The sequence below is a fragment of the Rutilus rutilus genome, assembly GCF_951802725.1.
Source record: "Rutilus rutilus genome assembly, chromosome: 14".
Classification (NCBI taxonomy): domain Eukaryota; kingdom Metazoa; phylum Chordata; class Actinopteri; order Cypriniformes; family Leuciscidae; genus Rutilus; species Rutilus rutilus.
In genome coordinates, this window is record NC_140219.1 from 19,513,191 (window position 1) to 19,529,100 (window position 15,910).

Sequence of the window (15,910 nt, forward strand, 5' to 3'; positions counted from 1 at the left end):
TTTTATTGTGAAGAGAGAAATGCGGGTGCGGAGGGAACGGGGAAGAGCGAGTACGAAATTGTGGTAGAGGTAAACAGCAGAAGTTATCTGTAGATCTCAGAGCGATACGATGTAACTACGGACGGGAAAGCCTCGTGGAAACATGTAGACATTAATTACGTTCGATACTAACAGACAAACATCCACAAAAAGCGCTGGGCGTGTTCATGTTTGGATGTGCTGAGGCTCGAGTCACAGGTTTTGTTCTACGTTACATTCCTCCCGGCCGACGAGACGCGGTGGGGAACCGTACAACTGAGTAATGCTTTCACTTTTCCAGCGAGAAGATGGATGAAAAATCCTACTACAGCCGACTCCTGATCGCACTGCTGATGGTCCTGTGTTTCGGCGTTATTGTGTTACAATACATATGTCCTACGTCCGACTGCCAGTTGCTACACCTGGCATCATTGTCCTCGAGACTAGGGAGTCGCGCGCCCGGGGATCGCATGAACGGAGCCGGTGCGGGAGATCCGTACAGCTCAGAAGACGGTGCTTTGGTTCGCTTCGTGCCTCGCTTTAATTTCACCACCAAAGACCTTAATCGCGCTGTAGATTTCAATATCAAGGGGGACGATGTTATAGTGTTCCTCCACATTCAGAAAACCGGGGGGACCACGTTCGGGCGTCACCTGGTCCGCAACATCCAGCTGGAGAGGCCGTGCGAGTGCCATGCGGGCCAGAAGAAGTGTACTTGCTACCGGCCGGGCAAACGGGACACCTGGCTGTTCTCTCGCTTCTCCACTGGCTGGACCTGCGGTCTGCACGCGGACTGGACGGAGCTCACTAACTGCGTGCCTTCTTACATGAGCAACCGTGAGGCTCAGGAGAGGCGTGGGATTCCCAGGTGAGTGTTTAATTGGTTTTTATCAGTGTAATAAACTGATTTTAGTGTCTATAATGGACTGGAACGCGTCTTCACAAACAAACTTATTTCTTTTGTTATGGTATTCTGTGTTGTATGGTGTCACGGTGTGCTTCTCCACTCCTTCCCCTCATATTGTTCTCGTTCAGTTCAGTGCTGAAGCCTCTCAGCAAGTCAATTATGTGGAGACAAAAGGCTTCCAACAGGTCAGGCTCAACCCCAGAGTGCTTTCATTCAGCGCATTCCTGCAACAGGGGACCCATCATCATAATCATTCACCCTTTCAGACACCCTGGAGGGCAGACAGCATGCTGGCACCAGAACATCTGCCATTCTCTCAGACTTGTCCTTTAAACAAACTCCCCGTAGCATTGGATAAGCAGTGTTTGATAATGTTTGCACTGGGAGGCGTTGCTTTTGATATATAAGCTTTGAGTGCCTTAAAGGAGAACTCCGGTCAATTTTAACATTGAGCTCATTTTTTTGTACATTTGGAGTGCTGTCAGTACAGAGAACAACGACAAAAATCGGTGTTGCCTACACCGTGTTATCCTCTTTTTAAAATTTGCACCCTGTTGACTTCAATGGGGCAAGTTTTAAACCTGCTTTTAGGCTCTTAACATCCTTGATGTGTCATTACAAGTGCACAGGTCATGTGAGTGATTCCTTCGGAGTGAATGCGAGTGAATCTGACTGCAGTAGATGTGAAAGATATTAATAAAAATGATGTTTATTCAGCCAGCGCACATACCTGTATTTACATCCTGTTTTCGGTCGAAGTCCATAGTAATCGATTGTCGAGTTCACGCGCGTGATCATAGGTACTAAACCTATGCGCGTGAACTCGACAATCGACTACTGTGGACTTCGACCGAAAACAGGATGTAAATACAGGTATGTGCGTAGTAGGTTGGTACTGTTTTAAAAGCTACACTACTGTTAAAAAGTTGGGGGTTTTTTTAAAGAAATTAGTATTACTACTTTTATTAGGCAAGGACAAATTCAGTTGATCAAAAGTGTTAGTAAAAAGACACTTAAGTAGTTAACACAATTTCTATTCCCAAAGAATATTGAAAAATGCATCACGGTTTCCACAAAAATGTTTTGCAGAAAACCTGTTTTCAGAGCAGAACAAATGTTTCTTGAGCACCAATCAGCATATTACAATAATTTCTGAAAGATCATGTGACACCAAAGCCTGGATACCAATAAGGCGATAATTATTGTCAAATGTCAATTGTTGTTTTGGTTGATAACTGATGAATGACAGATATTAAAAATCTATACTTTTTTTTTTTTTTTTATCTAAGTAAATGAAAACCCCTAAAAACTAAAATTGAATTTGAGCATCTCAATTTAATAATGTACAGTGTGGATTTTAATTGAGATCTGCTAAAGATTACATGCAACTTTTAACATTATTGGTATTTTTAAATATTAACTTTAAGTCAATGTATTTATATAGAAGCATTAAACAATGATTGTTGACCAAAGTAATGTACAACATAACATTACAAACACCGGCAAGACCAGAAACTTCACATCAGATATGATTAAAAGCCAGAGAAAATATGTTTTACTATAAAATTGTGTAGTATAGGGGCAATTCTAATAAAAACAGGCTGTTCCAAAGTTTCGGTGCATAAAATATACAACAATATTGACTGATGTATATAGATATAAACGCATGAAAGGACTGTTTTTCAAATGTACACAATTAGATCAAATCATTATCCCATGGGCTCATTGTTGGCTTGCAAGTAATGAAAAAGTTGAGGCTCACCAGAGACTTTCTCTGTGCTGGTGTTGAATGGATTTGTCCAGACAGTCTTAATTGATATTCGTATGGAAACTGTTCAGGATGTGAGCTGAAAGATGATTCTTCTTATTCGCTCATTATGCTAAAATGCCCATAATTACAGTCAACCAGCAATAATTCATTCCGTTTTCCATCAAGATCGCTCCCCTGACACACTCCAACAGAAACCACGCCATGAATAATTCTGTTACAGTGAACATGCACAAAATATGACAGCTTTACTCCACTTAATGATTCATATGCAATGTTACATTTGTTTCTTTTTTTATAGTCAGCAGTGTGATTGCTTTAGTTTAAACTCATTTAGCCACTTTTTTGATGACCTAATTTGATCAATTCTTCTCTTTCCTGTCTCATGTAGTAGGAACTACTACTACATCACGATCCTGAGGGATCCAGTGTGGCGGTACCTGAGCGAATGGAGGCACGTTCAGCGCGGTGCCACATGGAAGGCCTCTAAACACATCTGTGATGGCCGTTTACCCACCCTGACCGAGCTGCCCAGCTGTTACACTGGTGACGACTGGTCGGGCTGCTCGTTGGAGGAATTCATGGCGTGTCCTTACAACCTGGCCAACAACAGACAGACCCGTATGCTGGCCGACCTCAGCCTGGTGGGCTGCTATAACCTCTCCATCATGAGTGAGAGCCAGCGCTGGGTCATGCTACTGGAAAGTGCCAAACGCAACTTGCGAAACATGGCCTTTTTTGGTCTGACAGAATATCAACGTAAGACTCAGTACCTCTTCGAGCAAACATTCCGCCTGGCCTTCATCGCGCCATTCACACAGCTCAATGGCACCCGCGCTGCGAGCGTAGAGGTGGAACCAGAGACCCAGCGAAGGATTCGAGAGCTGAACCAGTGGGACGTGGAGCTGTATGAGTATGCGCGGGACCTTTTCCTGCAGCGATTCCAGTATGCCAGACAGCAGGAGCGCAGGGAGGCCCGTCAGCGACGCCTGCAGGAGAGACGCAAGCTACGTGCCAAGGTGAAGCCTTGGTGGGGGGTGACTGGAAAAGCTGTTTTTAAACCCACCAAGGAGCCATCAATGACAGAACAATATCCCGCTTTCTCAGAAGAAAAAGAAGTGGATGCTGGACAGAAGCTGGAGAGTGAGACAGAAGGACAGGTAGAGGACAACTGGTTAGAGGAGGATGACAATGAAACCATATTGGACTATTTAGAAAATGTGGAGCAGTGGCGGTAGCCAACAGCTATTTGGGAAGGGGGTTGAACTCAATAATGAATTAGAAAATGGTGATTCCATTTTATAACTATGGGGTACTATAATCCTTTTAGCCCAAATCACTGCTAAATATTAGCACGTACGGGTCGTTAATTGCGGGTTGTTCTTTTTGTGACACATTAATTTTGTGGAATGCACATCATAATCCCCATGTATATTGGTTCATAGCACCAGTTCACTGTCAAGTATCATAGTTTAAATTATCGTCTTGCTGCCTGACCTCTCTTGTGACTTGTGAACTGAAGAGATGCTAAAATCCAGAGTCCCATCCCCACTCTGCCCTTTATGACTCAAGGTTGCAGGTAGATCATCTCTGCAATTCATGTACTGAAAATCACTATGGAATACATAGCTTAAGTAATTATCGTTAAAGCCAAAGAATGGAATGAAACATTTTCTGATCTTGCTGTTCTGAGGAAGAAGCTGGTGGCAGCCCATTTTTATTTACACACCTGTAATGCAAGATTTAAAAATATTGCCTTTTTTTTTCTTTTTCTCCAAGTGTCCTCAACAGTCACAATCCCTTGCACATATGTTGCCTTTTGTTGAAGATGTCCAGCAGTTGTCTTTTGGGTTATTTTTTTATTTAAGATGTTTTATATGAAATGTATTTCTTTCTCATTCGTTTTATTTATATGTTTGCTAATAGGATCACATGATATGGGTTGGCTCATGGTATTTTGCTACTTGAAAATAATAAAAAAAAACATTGTGAATTACTTCATCTTTATACCACACCATAGGTTGTACCGAGGAACGCAGATTGCTCTGCTGGAAAATTAATAATATTTGTGAGAACAAATAAATATTTTTTTTTCAAAATAATAATCCACATTGCTTGCGTCTAGTTGCACTTGATCTGGAAGGGTGAGTCTTCATTTTTGCCTTTTTTTCTTCACAGCAGATGGAGCCAAAGTAACACCCATTGCTTCTGAATGGAAGCTTATAAACACATTCGATCTGTTGTACATAAGGTGTCCTATATCACAATACACATTTTGCCTGTAATTAGGCTATAAAGCTTACTAACTTCTGCTGTTTAAATCCCACAATTTGTTTTTGCTTGTCGCTGTTGGTTTGTGCTGACTGCTGCAATTCACTAATTCACTCTTCTGTGAGTATTCCCCTTATATTTCTAGTTACTCTCGTTTTGTTTGGATCATGCACATGCGTATCCATACCATCTTTCTATATTCTATTGACCCAGGCCCATGAATGTATTTGTTGTCCATTATATAAAATAACATGTATTATTAGTAATTGGTTAATTGTATGATACGTCAGGTCATGTGATGTCATCATGGCTGCGTCCACGAGGGGGCGACCCGCTCTATGTACAATAAATCGGTATTTTCTAGAAGCCTATTTGGAGGACTATTTCATGCGAGTATACAGAATTTTTTTATATTTCATAAAAGTACTATTAATTTATTTATGTAAAGTTTCTTAGTTTAAAAAAGTGTTGAGTGCACCTTTAAACACCCGTTACTCACGAGCAAAGTAACAGTGTAAATAAAGCTGCTGTACTGTACGACATCAAATGCATTTAAATCCACTTTTCCTTAAGGCTTTGCGTGAAATATTTCTCATTATAGGTGTCCTCATATCCATGAGACGCAGTTTGCACTGAGGCCGAATGGGAATCCCCCTAAAATGGAGGCAATACATGGGAATGCACGTAGAGCCGTGCACACTTTCACTCTACTCCTCCCTTCTGCCCTCCCTCGTCTCGTCTTCTGCCTAGCAGCAGCTAGCAAGTTCGCTTCACGCTTCCCCATCGCTAGCTTCGTCGTTCAACTCGAAACACCCCGCAGCCGCTGGTCATTTTACGAGGCTTTCAGCTGCAAACTGCGCGATCGAAAGCTCTCGGTTAAACGCGGGAACTTTTGCAACCAAAGCGCGCGCCTCACATCAGCCAGTGATCGTGACGTAGTTATTGACAAATCTTTATTTCGCTTTGCGCTGCATTTGATGTCACCCGAGCTCTAGTCACGCGCCGTCTGCACAGGTGAGTCATCTGCTTTCATAAAGACCAATATTTCATATTCTTTATCCAGTCTTGCCGCACACATGTTATTGCAAATGCGATGGGTGTAATGCATTGCTCGCTGTCACGACTGACGCTGGCTCGTTTATGGGTCTCCATCTCTAACCTTGCTTTTGCGCACATGGCCTCTTCGCACCGTGACGCATAAAACTAGAATTTGACTTTCTCCATATTCTTAGTAGCCAAGTCTATCATTCGACCTTACCGCACAAGCTGTCACTTGTAATAAAACGTCCGTAATGCAGTTCGGTGTCTAGCATTGATCATACACTTGCTGACAGCTGTTGAGCTTTCCATCAGTGCTGTGGTGCCCTGAACAGCACCTAGTTTGTAAACTGGTTGGATGGAGCTCAAACTCTGCTCACATGTTATGAGCCCCTGTAATAGTCAGGTGCAGTGGGGCTGTATGTCTTTTCTGATGCTGTATTTGTGTCTGGCATCTCAAACAAGTAATTCTGTCATGCTGACATTTCAATTTTTCATGGCCAGAGCTGGATGTAGTCCCAACCATAAGGTGTTCACCCACGGTTCGAGCTGAATTTGTCCTTGATTTCCTGGAACATGTAAAAGGTGGGACTGGAACATTTGTGAGGCTGGTTTTGTATCTTGGTGTGGTTGAAGTTAAATGTCCTTTGTCCCACTTACCCTTAACATCATCGGACATTTGCCAGCACAGACAACTGGCAAAAGCCGAATGCTTTAGTTTATTTTGTTGTCCAGGCTTGAGTGTATAGCTAAGCATTCCTTCTACAACATATTGTTGAGTCTGATTACCTTTATTTTGCACTGTCAAGCCTGTTTATGGTAACGGTTTAGTATACACGGTTCCCATAGTCCCTCAGGAAATTAATTAGATGTTAAAAATCATGGACATTTCTACAATATGTGTTAGCACCTAGATAGATGTACAACACTTTATAATAAGGTAGCTTGTAAATGGAAGTAGTTAACATAAAAATGTAGCAATTTTTCATTATTAATGTTAATGTTTTACCTACACTAATTTATTTTTAACATTAAGTTGTATTGATTAACATTAATGTGTTGTAAACTAATATGAATTTGCATATTAATTAACATGAACTTGGAAAAATGAATGCTAAAAAAATTATAATTTTTAGTTCATTATATCTAATTTCAAGAAGATTTTTCGGGACGAGACATTTGTACATTAAGAAGTATAGCGATGACATGTTCCATGGATTACAATCGGACATTGAAAATTGAGTGTTTTATTAAAACAGCAGGGCTGTGGAGGTCTGGACAATCGCTTCCCTGAAACTGCCAGTTGTTGCATTGCACTTAGGACTTGCTTCATATTAAAAATGTTACAAATCTATCTTGGCTTTCTTTTTGATTTAATTTGGTTATAGGCCACAGATTTTGTGTGAAGAATATCAAATAATATATGCATGACAATGCAGTTGCTTTAAAGTGAAGTGGGTGAGTTACACCAAACAGTCGTGTGAGTGGCAGTTGACATTCTGTTTGATTTCACACCTTGTGATGTGTACTGTCAAAGGTCAGGTCAGAGGAGTCCTGCTGCTTCAGAGGGCTGGTGTCTGTCAGACTTCAGTGGCATTGCTGCCCTTTAGTTATGTCTGCGATTTAAAGGTCTTCACATGGCTGACAAGTCATATATTTTTGTGGTAATACCAGGTTAATACATAGTGCGTGCCCTCCTTCTCCCTGAGGGGTCTGTTTATCCTGCACTTCCTGATTTAAATTAGAACTAGAGCCACATACGCCGCACACAGAGACAGAACGCTGTCTGACGACAAGCTCCTTTAGTTCCCAGTGGTCACAACTGGTCAGATAGCCATAGACGAGAGAAAACGAGAGCTAAATCCTTCTCAGAGGTGTGGGGTTAAATCAGGTGAGATGCCAGTAATCCTCCTTATGGTTTTTACCTCATAGGGAATAAAATATTAGGAAGCCCCCTGATGGTACGTGTGTGCGTCTGTGCGATGTCATGATTTTAGATTGTGAACGATTAAAATGTCATCAAAATGTCTGCCTTTGAAGAAATATCGTAGTATCGTGCTACAGTGCACATTCTGTCAGTTGCAGTTCTGGCGAGGCACCCTTGTGCCAACACACTGTACAACGCAAGCGACGTACCTTCACATCACATGATTAGCAACACAGTGGTAGGGTTACCTCTTTGGAAGCTTCGGAGCACAAATGAAGATCTTTTTGATGAAATCTGAGAGCTTTCTGTCCCTCCATTGACAGTATAACAACTACCATTTTGATGCTTCAAAATGTTCATAAAGAGATTGTGAAGTTGGGCGGTTTGGTCCAAATTTTCTGAAGAGACACGATCCCTTTATATGATGAACAGATTGAATTTAGACTTCGCGTAGTCTAGCGTAGACTGTCAATGGAGGGACAGAAAGCTCTTGGATTTCATCAAAAAGATCTTCATTTGTGTTCTGAAGATGAACAAAAGTCTTACTGGTTTGGAAATACATGAGGGTGAGTAATTAATGACAGAATTTCAATTTTTGGGTGAACTATCCCTTTAAGTGAACATAAACAGTTGTGTGTCTGTATATTAGATCCACGCATGGGGTCTTAAAGGGATACTCCACTTTTTTTGGAAATAGGCTCATTTTACAACTCCCCCAGAGTTAAACAGTTGAGTTTTACCGTTTTCGAATCCATTCAGCTGATCTCCGAGTCTGGTGGTACCACTTTTAGCATAGCTTAGCATAGATCATTGAATCGGATAGGACCATTAGCATCTCTCAAAAAAATGACCAAAGAGTTTATATATTTTTCCTATTTAAAACTTGACTCTTCTGGAGTTACATCGTGTACTAAGACCGACGGAAAATGAAAAGTTGCGATTTTCTAGGCTGATATGGCTAGGAACTATAGCCTACTCTCATTCCTGCGTAATAATCAAGAAACTTTGCTGCCGTACCATGAGTCCAGCAGGCGTAATGATATGACGCAGCGCCTGAAAATAGTCCCCAGCTCTGTAACTTCCAACGTGACCGGGACTAAGTTTGTCTAACCTATTAGACCTATTTTCAGGCGCTGCGTCATAACATTACGCCTGCAGGACTCATGGTACGGCAGCAACATTTCTTGAAAACGGTAAAACTCAACTGTTTAACTCTGGGGGAGTTGTAAAATGAGCCTATTTCCCAAAAAAGTGGAGTATCCCTTTAAAGTGACAGCAGTCTAATATAGCCTACTTGCCTCCATTTATCATTAATGTTAATCAAAAAAAGACAGAGAAAATCTCTTACTGCTCTTCACTGAATAACTCCAGTAGCTTTAATAAGAATCAATGTATAATTTGTACAGTGAAGTCTATAGTGTTTTATTTTTTACATTTGTCTATTCAATTTCTTGCTTGAATGCTACTGTTAAATACTATAGCTGAAAAATTTAAAGCACTGTTTATTTAATTTATTATATTGTATTTGTAATTTGCTTCTTTGTTCTTATTTTTAATAACAAAGATAAAATAAAGAAATAAAGATTTGTATGTAATGATTTAGTTTTTTTTTTTAAATAGGCAAATTAGATTTGCTGTGCTGCTCAGTGAATGAAAAATAATTGTGATAAAATCTATAAAATAAAATACATGATCTTCCTGAAAAAAACAATCATTTTTGCCATATCGCCCACCCCTACTTGATGGTCCCACGTGCACACGTTCTCAATCTTTCAAACACGGTCCATGTTAGCACCTCATATCCGCATATTGCCGCATGTGCTGAAACTGCACCACAGGTTCAGGCACGTTTGCCACTGACGCCGTGGACTTTGCTCTCGCTTTCATTCACCCTATAAAATTAATGATAAGAACAGAGAGTAAGGTTACTGTACACATGTCCTCATTTCCCCTCTCCCGCTTTGCTGGAGCAAACATGGTAGTTTATGCCATATGCTTTGAAATGGCAATAAAACGTGGTGCTGGCCTGATAAAGCAACAAATGATCAAACATTGAGCGACTATAATATTGATTGAGCTGTCGTATTTAGCTAGCTTGCTGTAAATATTGTTCCTCTGTCTATTGAATCTATAAGAACTAGACTATTGCGTTCTATAAATATGGCCACTGCCCTCTTTTCTCAAGTAGGTTATGACATGCTCAGATTGTGTTACTCACAAATGAGCTTTTAACCACTATTCTGTAAAGTGCAATGCACTATTAAATATCATTTGGGTGCGTTTGCACGAACGCAAATGAGGCTTTGGCAAGTCTGCGCTTCATTTAAAATAGCTGACCTGCTTTTGAACATCTTGTGATGTTTATAACTGCATAAAATGACGTATTTGATCCTGCACTTGCTCCTCATAGTCGTTTCGTTTCTCCAGTTTGTTGTTGCAACATTACACTGAGATGGGCAGAGGGGAAGAGGCTCAGCCTGTTGTAATGTGTCATGTTGCTTTAAGCCTATGATTTTAGAGTTTGTTTGTTTGTACTCTCCAGAGCACTGTACGTGTCTCTGTCCTTGCTGTGAGTTTTTGAGCGAGCTCAGGCAGCTGCATGTTTTTATGAATGGAGGCAGTGGGGCTGTAATAGGCTGAAAGGATTATATATACTTAACCTAATTATTTTTCCCTGTGGCTGTGGCTGGGGGCTTTTCTCCTCTGCCAGTCCCGTCTCACAAGCTCTTGATTCTCAAGACTTCTCTCCACCATGTTAGAGCATGTCTCCACCTAAGCTGTCAGAACTGTCCATTTCTGTGGGGTTTTTTTTTTTAGTGAATGCTGCAGTTCTGGCTCTGAGGAACAGAGAACTATGTGTATTTTTGCATTGCTTCCTTTCATTAAGGGAAGTACGCACATGGCTCAATATCGGTTACATTTGGGTCATACTTCTGCATCAGATTCTCTGCACTGATCAGCCTTGTCCTTTAAATGTCATTCAGACAGTTTGTTCCCTGTAATGGCCAGGACAGTGTGTCTATTCATACGATTCAATCATTTAAAGAAGTACGCAGCCATCTTATACTGATTGAAACTCTTCTTAAAGGGATATTTCACCCTAAAATGAAAATGTAGTCATAAATTACTTGGAACGCTTGGAATGTACGTCACGTGATCTTTTTGCGTCTTTTTAAAAAAGCTTGATGCTGGTCGCTATTCACTGGCATTATATAGACGAGTGCAAGCGGAACATATTTAAGTGATTTTATTTTAGGCTGAACTAACCCTTCAAAGGAAGGAACACAAAAAGTGAATTTGAAGGATAACTGAGGCTGTCAATTTCAAAAGTGACAATTTCATGAAAGTTGTCCATAGGAATCGAGCACTATAATTCAGTTAAGCTATATGATATCTTTGATGATGATTTTCATTTACTCCAGCAGTCTGATTCATGAACAAATCATTTTTGGGTGAACTATCCTTTTAAGAAAAGTATGCAGCCATTTCTACTCATTAAAACTCTTCTTAAAGGAACAGTCCACAAAAAAAATTTGAATTCTGCCATCATTTACTCACCCTCACGAGGCCATTAAGCTCCAAAATGACCAAAAAAAGCACAATGATAAAATAAATAAATAAAATTCAATAAAGCCATATGATAGCTTTGAGTGACAGAGTGAAATTTGTTATTTACTGATATTCTTCCTCTCCAGAGGACCTTGAAACGTTGCAACCAGATCATTGAGTCTCGAGAATGGTTTTGTGAACTTGTCCGGTTTCGTAAACCAAATCACCCAATTTGTTGAAAAGATCTGACTTAAAATAATAATTTGCTCATGAATCAGACATCCCCAGCTCTCTCATGAACACACCAAGAAGACCTATGAATGTCAATATTTCCAGTGAACGATGACTGAAATTTTGTTCCGTTCCTCACACAAAGCCGTATGGACCTCTTTTATGATACTTTATGGTGTTTTTAGAAGCTTGGAAAATCACGATTGAACAACACGAAGGTGAGAAATTAATACCATAATTTCCATTTTTGGATGAACTACATAAACAGTGAATAATGAATAAACAGCTATTTGAAATCATATTAAAACAGCAAACCTTGTTAAAATCTCAAATTCCCCAAAGCATTTCTGAGAATACACGTGGGTTCAGTTTCATTTCTCTGTGATTTCACCTCCGCAAGAAGTGCAAAAGAGACATTTAAAGGCATAGTTCACCCAAAGATGAAAAGTCTGTCTTCATTTACACAGCCTCATGTTGTTCCAAAATTGTATGCTTTTCTTTCTTCTGCGCAACAGAAAAGAAGATATTTTGAAGAACGTTGGTAACCAAACAGTTTTGGTCACCATTGACTTCCATTGTATGGACGAAAGATTTTACTTTTAAAATATCTTCTTTTATCTTCCACAGAAGAAAGTAAGTCGTACAAGTTTGCGACAACATGATTGTGAGTAAATGATGTAAATGATTACTGTCACTGAGAAGCACTACAAAGGTTAACTTTGAGCTACTGAACTCTCACTTCAGCGTGAGAAATGCTGCAGTGCAAGCTGCAGCAAGCAGAATGCATGTGGGGAGCATGTGCTGTGCTGGTGGAGCTGCAGTATGTGCTGGTCATGCTGGGCTGGCCTTGTATGCGTCAGCTCTGTGGTATGAAGGTTATGTTGTGGCGCTCCAGTGCTGCTGAGCGCTGCAGTGCGTTGGAACAGCAGACTCCTCTCTTTCCTGCCTTGACCTCTGCCAACTGACCCTCGCACTCCCACTGCTGTCTCTGAGGACGAGTACGGCAGAGGCAGAGAACCAGATTCAATCATGCGTTGGTTCTGCATATCATTCCGATGTAGTTCGTTCACTTGCTTTTCTGAGCTTATTTGGGAACTCTGTGCCACTGACTGTCAGAGTGTCAGTGGTGGCAACCCCGTATTGAAAATGCGTATCATTTGAATGCTGCGCCTGTTTGCCCATCATCACCTTCCCAGCATTTCAAGGTCAGCTTTAGTTATGATTATGCAGCCGCATTGCTCCATTTTCCCAGTTCACACATTAGTCATGTCCCAAAGACTGAGCTTCCATGAAAAATAAAATGTTCAAAAGGCCCCGTGGCCTTTGGTTTATTTACATAAGCAAAATGTTGCACTCCGTTGGGACCTGAAAAAAAGACACGTCTGCAGAATGTTGCTTCATCAAGCCATGAGATTTGTGTTGGCTATTAAAATATATTGGTCGGCAGTTTATTTTTCCACATTGTAGTCTGTTTGTTTGTTTTTTACCTCAATTTAATTAAAATTCATCGTACATGACATGAGTTACAGTGAAAGGCTTTTTTGAAAATGGTTCAAATAGACCTCAAATGAACACTAAACAATGTTTACTCTAGTGATCCCTGTAATTATTTTACCTAGGGCAGCTGTTGTCATATTGATCTGTATAATCGATGATTCCAAGATCTAAGATTAGCTCATTCAGCAAGTGTGTCTCAAATAGACAACGGATTCTGGTGACTGGTTTTCTGTTGTTTTAGAGCATAGTAATGAAGTTTACCCTAAAACGAGGGTGAGTAAATTATTTTTTTAAATATGTTTTTTTTTTTTTTTTTTTGTGGTATACAAAAAGCAGATATTTTGAGAAATTTTGTTTTTGTATTTTGTTTTTTGGTCCGTAAAATGAAAGTCAATATGATCTGATGTTGTTTTGGACCCCATTGACTTTCATTACATAGGCAAAAACAGTTAAAACATTCTTGGATGTTCCACAGGTGAAAAAAAGTCACACAGGGTTGGAACAAAATGAAGGTTATGAGGGTTAAATAAATTTAGGATGAACAATTCCTTTAAATTTGCAATGAAACAGATGTAACGACAGATCTTTTCTTCCGTATTGGGACGGACATCCGAGTGAAATTTATTAGAGAATAAGAAAAAAATGGACTTGGTTCTGTCCATCGGTTGTTGATTGGATTGTGGAGGGGTGGCTTTAAGCAGACTAAATGATGAAGGAGTCCAGCATTCATCAACAGTCACAGTTGAAAAAGAAAAAATACTTTTGGTACCAATATGTACCTTTAAGGTACTAATATGAGCTCTTTAGGTACAAAGGTGTACCATTTGAAAGGGTACCGTCCTAGTGACGACTTTTGTACCTTTTTTTCTGAGAGTGAATAAGATCAATACCATGGATTTACAAAATAAATAAGGTGAATTTTCATTTCATGCCGACTTAAACCATATAGCATTTAGCATTTAATTTAGCAGGAATAATGTTATTTCTCACAGACAGACAGTAGGTGGTTTTGTTGACGGTTTCAAACAGCACGCTAGTCCCTATATTGTAGCCAGGTTTCGATGAAAGATATGTTTCTCAAACGCCCAGTCTTCTGCTATACATTCCAGTTATTTACTTGATTCTTGTGCGCATGGCCACATGCGGTGCCTGAAGGACACTGCTACAAGTGCGATGTGTATACAGCTCGGTGATCTCGTAGAAACAATACACACTCGCCACCTCCACACTTCTGATATTTACAGCCTCCTTTGTAGATCTGCGCCAGAAACACTCACACACGTATACTGTGCTGTATATCCTTCGCCCAGCCGTCTTTCTGCTGTAGAGAACATCAAAGTAAACCGACTACACAGCCAGCACTTACACTAGCCTGTATAACAATTGTACTACATATAGCTGACGTTATTAGTATCGAGCACACGGTTATTTGTCGTCTTGTCTGTGCAATTAGAAATTAATGTTCTTTCTGAAGTGCATCAGGGTTTAGGGTTTTAAGACTTTTTCTACCATTATTTTTTAAATCTCTTCGCAGGTTCAATGCAAGTTTAGATGCATCTTATCTAGCCTATATGTTTTTCAGTAGTGTGTTACTACTCTTTTCACAATAGTGTAGCTTTTCAATTTAACAAGCTAGTTTTTCCAATGTGCATTAAAAACGCTGCATTGCTGTTTTTAATGTCACATTGTATTGCATGCTCAGCCTGAGCACGCAGAGGCAGTTCATATTCTGATTCCTTTTTGCATCGTTCAGATGGTTTATGAAACAATACATTAACTGATTACAGTCCCTGGTATCATTGGGGATGCATGGTATATCAGTAGAGAATCGGTTATCGGCCTTCAATAGAGATGTATAAACATTTTTTTAACTGTAAATACTGTAAAATCACCAATTTTTTTATTGAAATGAACATCAAGAATTGATATCTATTTTCTAAATGCATGTTATTGATCTTGTGAACAATTCATAAATTGTTTGTAAATAAGTACTTTGTTGACTGCTCTTTACCTAGTTTAACTTTATAAGTAACCTTGCTTTCACTTTTCATTCAGTCGTCCTAGATGAAACAATATGCCTTTCTTTTAGTGTTATCTGCTTTTATGCCTTTACAGTAAATACAGGTTGTAATAACTAGGCCAGACTTACAAACCAGTCAGATTGCGTTTTGTCGGTCTACTTTGCATTAATAATTTACTTCATCACGTTGTATAATCAGTTCGAGACATCTATTTATAACAGGTCGCATTGTTTCGGGGGATGTGTGATCGTTAGCTTTGCAAGCCGCGAAGATAAAAATCATCCAATTTGGGAAATAACGATGATTATCATTGCGAGTGGGATTAGCAATCGTTGGGAGGGCAACGCTTGTACTACATATTAAGGTAATAGCGGCGTCTGTGGAGGGAATCAGACACAGCGGCTGACGTCACGGCCACATGTTCTCTTCACGGATCACCTCTCCGTTCACCTGCTTACATATAAATGAGATAATTGGCCTTTCACTGTGCATGCAGGAAGCAGGTGTGGCTGAGGTACCATGCTGCTCTGAGACAGAGATGTGCTAACTTCAGTGCTGACAAACAGCTCAATGCAGGTCTGCGTTCCCCGGGGGGGGCGTCTTCATCGATCTTACTGTAGGGCTGATATTGGGGGAGGGTGTGCTCACGTCAGCCTGCTGTAAAACCTACTTTCTGCTTTGCC

At 40.2% G+C, this 15,910-nt stretch overlaps 2 protein-coding genes across 8 annotated transcripts in view; both read left to right on the forward strand.

Moving 5' to 3' along the window:
• The first annotated feature begins 29 nt into the window (after positions 1–29).
• Positions 30–4,104, forward strand: hs6st2 (heparan sulfate 6-O-sulfotransferase 2). Its single transcript, XM_084429821.1, has 2 exons — positions 30–886; positions 3,085–4,104. Exons 1-2 carry the CDS (start codon positions 327–329, stop codon positions 3,929–3,931), a joined length of 1,407 nt encoding a protein of 468 aa, XP_084285947.1. The 5' UTR covers positions 30–326; the 3' UTR covers positions 3,932–4,104.
• A 1,582-nt stretch (positions 4,105–5,686) lies between these two features.
• Positions 5,687–15,910, forward strand: part of mbnl3 (muscleblind-like splicing regulator 3) — a 38,933-nt gene continuing 28,709 nt past the window's right edge. For 3 of the 7 annotated variants that reach the window (XM_084430749.1, XM_084430752.1, XM_084430753.1), the window contains exon 1: positions 5,709–5,978. The gene's annotated coding sequence lies outside the window, so the exon portion shown is untranslated. Of the gene's footprint in view, positions 5,979–15,910 lie in introns of all 7 variants that reach the window. The other 4 variants (XM_084430748.1, XM_084430751.1, XM_084430754.1 and 1 more) reach the window with 4 other exon arrangements.